The sequence below is a fragment of the Chelonoidis abingdonii genome, chromosome 2, assembly GCF_003597395.2.
Source record: "Chelonoidis abingdonii isolate Lonesome George chromosome 2, CheloAbing_2.0, whole genome shotgun sequence".
NCBI classification, from domain to species: Eukaryota; Metazoa; Chordata; order Testudines; family Testudinidae; genus Chelonoidis; species Chelonoidis abingdonii.
In genome coordinates this window covers 88,942,441-88,951,628 of record NC_133770.1, presented here as the reverse complement: position 1 = coordinate 88,951,628, position 9,188 = coordinate 88,942,441, and the positions used below count along the sequence as shown (strand labels likewise).

General features: G+C 45.5%; 1 protein-coding gene across 6 annotated transcripts in view; it reads left to right on the top strand.

The window, feature by feature from the left end:
• Positions 1–4,196: 4,196 nt before the first annotated feature.
• UBP1 (upstream binding protein 1) overlaps positions 4,197–9,188 on the top strand; it is a 74,973-nt gene continuing 69,981 nt past the window's right edge. For 2 of the 6 annotated variants that reach the window (XM_075062539.1, XM_032798738.2), the window contains exon 1: positions 4,203–5,029. In XM_075062539.1, coding sequence (XP_074918640.1) covers positions 4,917–5,029 — 113 coding nt within the window. In that variant the 5' untranslated portion in view covers positions 4,203–4,916. Of the gene's footprint in view, positions 5,030–9,188 lie in introns of all 6 variants that reach the window. The other 4 variants (XR_004376262.2, XM_075062537.1, XM_075062538.1 and 1 more) reach the window with 4 other exon arrangements.

The following is a 9,188-nucleotide window of genomic DNA, read 5'->3' as shown; positions in this document are numbered from 1 at the left end:
TCCCAAACTGACCAAAGGAAGGGAGATGAGTCATTCAAGAGTCCAACTGATCCTTTGTTGCTGCCTAGACCAGTGTCTTTTGTTCTTCTGAGGCTTGACTGGGTTCCATTCATGCCCTGATGAGGTGTGAACTGCCTCTCTGTTCTTGGAGAATTTTTGCCTGGGTTTGCTTTAAGCCATGAGGACACATTTTCAGCCTCATAATTATATACATGAAATTACAACCTATAACATTACTTTAACAACAATTACCATTACAACAAGGCTCAGTATATCATGAGCCTTCTGAAGACAACCGACATGACAAACTTTGCATTGGATACTACACAATCATAAGGATGAACATGGAGGTGTAGAGTGTTCCCCCAAGGTACAGAGCATGTCAGTCTCAGTTTGCATTAATCAGTGTTATGAAGGGCACAACCACTTGCCTCCATCTGGAATCTGTACACATTCTACGAGGTCAATTTCTACTTCTGTTACATTCCTTAAAGATGTCCCTATCTTGGAAATCTGCAGAGCAGTGACATGGGCCTCTGCCCACACTTTCACAGAACACTATGCGATCATTGGAGATCGGGCCTCTGATGTCATCTTTGGCTCCACAGTACTCTCTCTAGTAACAGCAGCAAAGAGTCCTGTGGCACCTTATAGACTAACAGACGTTTTGGAGCATGAGCTTTCGTGGGTGAATACCCACTTCGTCGGATGCATGTAGTGGAAATTTCCAGAGGCAGGTGTGTATATATATGCAAGCAAGAATCAAGTTACTCTCTAGTAACAGACTCTACTCCAAAGCCCCACCCCTTTATGGGGAATACTGCTGTGAAATCACCTACAGTGAAGCACCCATAGGAACAGTACTTGAAGAAGAGGAGGAAGTTACCTTGTGCAGTAACAATGGTTCTTGAGATGTGTCCCCCTATGGGTGCTCCACAACCTGTCCTACTCCCCTCTACTTCAAAGTTCTCCATAAGGGACTTTGAAGTAGAGAAGGAACTGAGGGGGGTTGCCCACGCAGTGCTATATAGCCTCAAGGCAGATCACAAGAGAGACGACCACATGAGCATGCTAAAGGGACACTGCTACCTAAAATCTACTGTGGTGCATCCTAAGGACACATCTCAAAGAATGATTGTTACTGCACGAGGTGAGTAACTTCCTCTTGTGTCATACTACAGAGTAGGGAATGGATTATCCGCCTGTGATCATGCCTGAATATGGCAGAGGAACTGGAACCATAGAGGTATAACTTGAACAAAATAGTGGCAGAGCATGTAGACCAACCCGAGTTAGAGTTTACTTTCCAAGCATGTGGATGCCTTTGCCAAACACAAACTTGACTGTGGAGGTATGACAGTCATTATTGTTGTGGGAGGAGATATACCAGCTTCAAAACAATATCCTTACCCAGATCAAGCCAAAGAATACATAGACAAGACTATTAAGTCCTTCCTGACACAAGGAGTTCTACATAGATGTACTTCCACCGCTAATTCCCCTATTTGGCCAGTTAAGAAACCAGATGGTTTTTGGCATCTAACCATTGATTAGAAATGCCTAAATCAGGTCACACCTAATTGTGCCCCCTATGGTGGCCAAGCTGCCAGGTCTCATTAAGTCCTTTGATCCAGAGGCCACATGGTTTACTGTCCTCAACATCAGCAATAGCTTTTGGATGTTATACTGGCCCACATTTCCCAGTACTGATTTGTGTTTAGTTTTCAGGGGGTCCAATATTTCTGGAACCATTTAACCCAGGGGTACAGAAGTTCCCCTGCATTATTTCCTGCTTAGATTAGGCAGGTACTGTCGCAATTTTCTAAACCAATAATGGTTCTGTTCCGGTATGTAATTACCTTTCTCTAGTGACCCATACCAAGAAGGAACATTTGGAAAGGCGTGAAGATCCCCTGCAGATCATAAAGATAGTAGGCTTGAAGAGCAGTCCTGCTAAGGCACAGTTAATGGCCACTTGTGTCTCTTTCTTAGGTCTCGCACTGACAAAATGAGGTAGAACCCCAGTGCTACAGAAAGTGGACACCATCCAAAAATTGCCTCTACCCAAGGATCCAGCAACTTTAAGATTCTTTCTGGGTTTGACTGGGTACCAGAGAGATTTCATTCCCAATTTTGCTTCCACTTAGGTACCTTGTACCAACTGCTACAGAAGTCTGTTCAATGGGAATGGACTGAGCAACACACAGAAGCAGTGTTCCAGTTGAAACAGGCCACTGTCATGGCTCCAGTGCTGATCACTCCAAATCCTGATACCTTATCATCTGAAGGTGGCGGTGAGTATTAATGGGTTGGCAGTTGTGGCTTCACAAGAGAGGCATGGGAAAATCAGACCTGTGGCCTATGCCTTACATCAGGGCCGTCCTTACCCATACGCAAAGTATGCAGCTGTGTAGGGCACCAAATTTCCTGGTGCCCTGCGCAGCTTTGTGCTGCTCCAACCCCTGCTCCACCTCTTCCCCATGCCCCCACCCCTGCTCTGCCCCAGCCCCACCTCTTTCCATTTCTGCGCCACCCCTGCTCCACCCCTTCCCCAAAGCCTCCACCCCAGCCCTGCCCCCACTCCCCTGAGCACCAGAGCAGAGCCAGGCCTGCACTCACCAGTGGTGGGAAGTGCAGCAACCCAGCCCCAGCTGTGCCACTGGTGAGCAAGGGGTGGGGGCTGCAGAGGGCCCCAGAACAGCTAGGGAAGGCCCTGCCTCACATTTAATGTCACCAGTAGAGCTCAATATGACAAGTATGAAAAGTTACTCACTGGCCACTAATTGGGTCAGACAACATTTTTCTTTCCTGATTGGCCTCAGCCCAATCATATTACACTCATTGCACACTCCCCTTCAGTTCTTACTATCCAATCAGGTAAAAGATGGGCAAGTTCCAAATGCCCACCTAGCCCACTGGGCCTTCCTGCTGCACCCCCCATTAGGCCCAATATACTGAATTAGCAGCAGTGGCTTGTGTTTTGGAGTCATGTGTGCAAGTTCCATTAGGGAAAGTGAATATTGTATCCCAAGCCATCAAAACCTCCATCCTTTGATTAAAAATTTGCATTTTCTTTATTTCTATTCTCTTCAAGGATTCTGAATCTGGTATCTGTGTAAGGCCCCATGACTTTAGCATCCTGCGATATTTTAATATCATTCCTACCTCTTTTGCTACATTTCTCTACCTTTACCATTTTCAGAAGTCATTTCTTAACTCCAGCACAATATTCCAAGGCTCTCCAAAGTCCTACTCTCAGTTCAGCTTCTTTTTACAGCTTATATATTTATTGGCTTTAGAGCTACAGTTTCTCTTACTATTTAAAAAATATTTTATCCAGAATGTTTTAGTAAGACCTAGCAGTAGTCTGGCAGAGGGTTGATCTAGCTCTAAATAAGCAATTGGTTTCTCATTGTTTGTTGATTTTCTTCCTTTTTTTTAAAATGACTGGTTACACTTTTCATGCAAGCGTAGGTAACAGCTGTCAGTAACTACTTTACAGAGGGAGGGGGAGACAGTAAGGTGCTTCGAAATATTGGTTTTATAAAGACAGTTATGGGGCTTTGTCTTACAGAGGTGCCTATTCTCCTACCTTGATTTTCTACAGTTGCTATTTGGTCATCCTGGGGCAGGTGCAGACCTCCCTATGGCACAGTGCTCGGGGGGGGGGGGGGGACCTAAAGGAGAGGGAGAAAATATGGGGACGGGGGGGTTGCCTACAGAGCAAAAAAAAAAAACCCCCAGTGCGTTGGTCGGGACGCGGGACCAACTATTGCGACAGTCCTGACTCTCTGAGCCGTCCGCTCCCCCCGCGGCCTCAAGCGCACACTCTTAACCCCCCAGCTCCACGCCACAGGCGCTTGTTGGAGCCAGGCCCCGCCCCAGGCAAGGACGTGCCCTGCCCATCTCTTTACCCGTCACTCTACTTCCGCCCTTTTCCTTTTCCCGGAGAGTGACAGAGCCCCACCTCCCTTTCCAGTATGGGTTGGTTCCTACAGCTGTCAGTCTTAGGCTCCAACCAAACGCAAGCGCCGCCAATACAGGCCGCCAGGGCGACAAGAGTTCCCAGCATGCACCAAAGGCTAATCGCGAGCAGGCCCCCGCAATGCATGTTGGGGTTTTTAGTCATTTCTCCCGGAGTCGCTCGCAATCGACGTACCGAGGCGAGGGGCACTGCCTTTTGATTGGCTACCGCCTCCCTTCGAGGTTCTGATTGGACAGTCCTGCTGCCCGCCAACCAGTTCCAGCCAACCTTTCCTCTCGCTATGGCTAAGCCCCGCCCCGGTAGGGGACCTGAACGGGGAAGGGGAAATAGCCGCCCGCCCGCCATGTTAGTACAGGTTCTGTAGCCGCGCTGGAGCGGAGACCCCGGCACAGCCCAGACCCCGGAGCGCCTGACAAGCAGCGGCGCCGCGTCTCTGAGCGGGGTGCTCGGAGCCCGACCGGGGAGACGGGGACAGTGGCAGCGGTACCGGGAGGGAAACGGCGCTGGCGGCCTGGGCTCTTGTCGCAGGCGGCGGATTGCCGTCTGGGCTGTAGCCGGCGGCGGGTCCCCGGGTAGGGGGCAGTGCTGCTGCCGCTTCTCCTCTGAACGATGCGGCACCCGCCGCTGGGCTGGGTCGGAGCTCGGCCGGCGGCGGCCCCTTGCTGTGACCGGGCCGAGGCCGCCGGGTCCCGGGCCCCACGCGGCGGCCGGGCGAGCGCAGGATGCTGAGAGCGGACCCGCGCCCTGGTGCTGCTGCTGCCGCGGGGAAAGGGCCCCCCCGAGGCTGAACGCGGACTCTCCCCTTCGTCTCCGGGGTCTCGGCGCCTCCCCCGGGCCCTATCCGCCCCCGCCGAGTCACCGCCTCCCACAGGAGTAGCGGCGGCGGCGGGGCTGAGCTGCTCCTCCCCCCGGCCGCGCCGCGCGGCGGAAGATGGCGTGGGTGCTGAAGATGGATGAAGTGATCGAGTCCGGGCTGGCGCACGATTTCGATGCCAGCCTCTCCGGCATCGGGCAGGAGCTGGGAGCCAGCGCCTACAGCATGAGGTACCCAATAGATGCGCTCGCCGGACCGCCGCGGCCAGGCAGGCCCCGGTACGCCGTCAGTGCTGCCCCTACAGCCGCTGCGGCACTCCCGGTGCCTGGCCACATGTTGGGCATCAGCCCAGCGTGTATTCTCCGCCCCGCTACAGGGCAGGGGGGAGAGCAGCCAGATCCCAGTCCCTGCTTCCTCCATCACGTGCCCAGAGCCCGCCTTGGGCGTTATTCCTTCCTACAGAGACGATACCGCCATACCCCAATAACGTGTACTGGGGTGGGGACGCGGACGGGCAGATGGCACCGTCTACAGTAGCCCATGTTTGCAGAGACTAGTACTGAGTTGCTTTGAGCCTCTTGTACAGCTTAGCTTTAAACGTCTCCAGGGATGGGACCAATAGGGAATGTACCCAGGTTGCAGAAGTCTCCAAAGTGCAAATATTCTTAACATAAGCGCTGCTAGTTTTAAATCTGTGTTCTTCCCTAAATCTACTTTTCTTGTTCTTTTGCATCCTTCAGGGTGGTAGTCTGTCATGTTTCCCAAAGTAGGTGTTGACTAAATAACTTCCATAAGCTCTGATAGTCAGCATTCTTTCAAGCATAGTATCTAGTTGTACTTTTGTTAGGCAGCTCATCTTTTGCTTAATAATGGTGACTTTGAGTCACTGTGCAACCTAAAATAGCAATGGCTCTTATTGCTTGTTTTTTTTCTATCATGACACTTTTTTCCAATTCATACCCAATTTTACAGTCTGTTCTCATTAGGTATATTTTCCCATTATGGGTTTCCAGGTGTTCTTTTCCACTGAAAGTGTTTAAGGTGCCCATCACTATGGCATCAGGGTGCACTTCAAATTTAGATGTTTATTTAGAATAAATAGATTATATTCCACCTTTCTTCCTTTATTGGTAACACTAATCTAGCTAATGTTAAAGGACAAAGATGGAGTAGTGAAAAACCTAGCCATAGGCTCAGTGCCAAGAAGTTCCAGAACCTGGTTGGTAAAGCTTAGATAAAGAGACAAATCTCATATTGGGCAGTAAAGGTAACGAGGCGTGAACTTGGACATGTATCCAATAGGACCTAATTTCAGAGGCGGGGACTTCCTGTTTAAAATACTGCTTTTCTGTGCACATCATCTTTGGACTAGACAAAGCATTTTCATAAAAACAGATGACATACTGGTGCATAGGTGATAGCTGGCTACTGAGATAACAGGATTTTATTCAGTTTAAGGTATTGTCAAGTAACAAGTACCTTGAATTTAGTCCACAAAAGAATTGGTATCGAATACAGTATGTAAAGCACAAGTGTTTTATATACTCTTGGTAGCTTACTCTAATCAGTTTGGTGGCAAAACTGAACATTAGCTGAAGCTTCTGAGTGGTCTTCAAAGACCAAGTATTCTAGTGTGTATACCTTCTGAGATGATTCTCATTTAATTCACTTACCTGCTATTTTAAAATAGCAATTTTTGTTAAAGGTCTGCCAGTCTGACAAATTTAATACTCTCTTTTATTATTAATTTCACAGGTAGCTCATTCCCACGTGAGATTGTTGGTATTTATTCACTCAGCTCTCTTGTGTGGTAGCCCATCTTTGTGACCCATTCTCTTTATCTCAGTCAAGATCTGAGATGCTTCATTTCATGGGAATGAAGTTGTGTGCCAGGTTGTGCAGGGCCTGCAGTTCTTGCCTGAGCTGTTTTTATAATCAATTATTTTTATGAGGCTAATTTTTCTTATTGTCCATTTCTTTATTTGTCTTAGTTTTTTTTTTAAAATTTATTTATTTCCTCTAGCTTACTAGTAGTCTAGTTGCTAATGAAACTCTTCTCTCAGGTATGTTTTTAAACACTTCTTGTTCCCTGTAACCAGTCTGGCTATCATTAACTCATTCTACTTTTTATTTATTTTTTTAAAATCATTGTTCAGGCTTCCTCTCAAATGTCAGCTGATTTTATACACCCATTTTTGGAGCATTTTCTTTGTTTTATTTGAAAGAAAAAGTGTGGTTAAAAAAGCAAACTGACTTTTGAGTAGTCATGTTAAAATCTGGTGTTTCTTCTAATTCTTTGTTATCTAGCTGAGGAATTGTGATTTGAGCTGTGTTTGTGATGCCTTTCCTTCCATGCTTATAGATTTTAATTCTTCCTATTGCATGATATTGTTTCTTAGCTCCAGTACTGCTGCACCTTGTCAATCCCTTCCTTACTATGCACATGCTCCTCTTTTCTCAGTCACGTTTTCCTTTCTGTTTGGTACCCAATCTGAGATTTTGCTGTTTATAGATGATATAAATCGTGGTCTCATAAAAAGTTATCACTCAAATAGTAGCCATAGCAGCAGCACGTAAAACATTTTTAAATTAAAAAAAAAAAAGTGCAAGTTGTAAATTACAAGTAGGAATCTAAAGTAAATATTGCACATATTTTTAGGGTTACAATAAAGCACAAGCTAAGTTATTTTTAGATAACCTATGAGCAAAAACATTAGCACTATTTTGGAATTTTTATCTGTAAGCATGTGGTCAAAGGAATTATCTAATTGGGATTGTATTATTCTTTGGATAAAGTCCAAAGTAGGTTACCCAAATATGCTGGATTTTTAAGTACCACCAACAGGTATGTTAGGTCTTGTATCTGCAGTAGGACATAGTAGGGTATGATTTGGGTTAATGATAGTGACACACATGGAAAAATAAAAGCAAGTGATGGAATGTAAAGAATGTGACCATGAGTCTCATTCTCTTGTGCCTGTTTTTGTATGAGCAGTCCAATATTTGTAATCTCTGGAAGGAAGTGACAGAAGAATGTATTCATCTTTTGAAAAATAGGCTTGCTATATAGAAATAAACCTCTAGATCATATGTCCGTGCTCTGTCTCTCTAAAGGAAGACTAGCATGTGCTTCCTGCCCCACTGCTAGTCTTCAGTATTTGGTGACTTGAACACTATTTTTCTATGTGGGGATTCTCACCCAAGTTGGTCAGTTTATGTCCCGAAGGCTAAGATGTCAGCCAGACCAGCATTTCTCCAAATAGAATACCTGTGGATGTCTGTTAATCAATGTTGATTTTAAAGGGATGCAGTCAACCTGAAATTGACTAATTTAAAAAATGTCCAGGTTTTAATGATACTCTTAAATAGCAGATCATGAAATTTAAAAAAAAAAATATTTAAAAACATCTTTTTCTGATCATCTGTTTAAGCGTCTTTTGTGCTACAGAGAAACTAACTCTACATATGAAACACTTGATGTGTACCCAGTGCTGTTAAATGTACAGAAAACAAAACAACCTCCTGAACCAGAGAGAGAGAAAAATCAATTTTTTTGCTAAGGTCTTTCAGTGATGGTAATTTTCGCTGTTAAAAGTAACTGTACTAGCTATAACACTCCCAGAAACATAACATTAAGTGCTTTTAAAGTAGGTCCTGTCAAAGTTCATGACCAAAACCAGTATGGTTCCACAGCCCTGTGAAAAATACTTAAGCTGTGTAAATGGTTAATATTCTGAAAGAGGTTTAACATATTCCAGATGCAGTAAACTTGGTTCTTTTGGGGCAAATGAGTGTGTTTTGTGTGTGTTTTTTAATAAGGCATCAGATAGTGAAGGCTGTGTCAAGAGAAAATGTTCATCTAAGAAACTATTCACTCTTTCTGTGGTGGAAAGAATTTTTTTTTCTTTCCATATCATGAGCACCGTCAGCCTTCATTTAAATTAAATCAGATTACTAATATAGTTTTTTCCATGTTTTATACTTAGTTTTTTCAAAACTGGCTATTTCGATTTAAAAACTGCAGTTTTCAGTATTCATAAGTTGCTTGCCAAAATATGGCCTACCATTTGGGGATTTGTATATTTAAAGTCTACTTGAGAGCCAACAATAGGCATTAACAGTGAGCTAGAAAAAATATCATGTATATGAGAAGTAGGGTGACCAGATGTCCTGATTTCATAGGGACAGTCCTGATGATTTCGGCTTTGTCTTATATAAGCTTTGTGACAAAGTTCCTCCTCTACCTTGGTGGGTCCTGCGCTTATTGGCAGATTTGCTCACCTCAGTGATTTTCCCCACAGTCTGGGTCAACTCCTCCTGTGTCTGATCAGGAGTTGGGAGGTTTGGGGGGAACCGGGGCCCACCCTGTACTCCAGGTTCCAGCCCAGG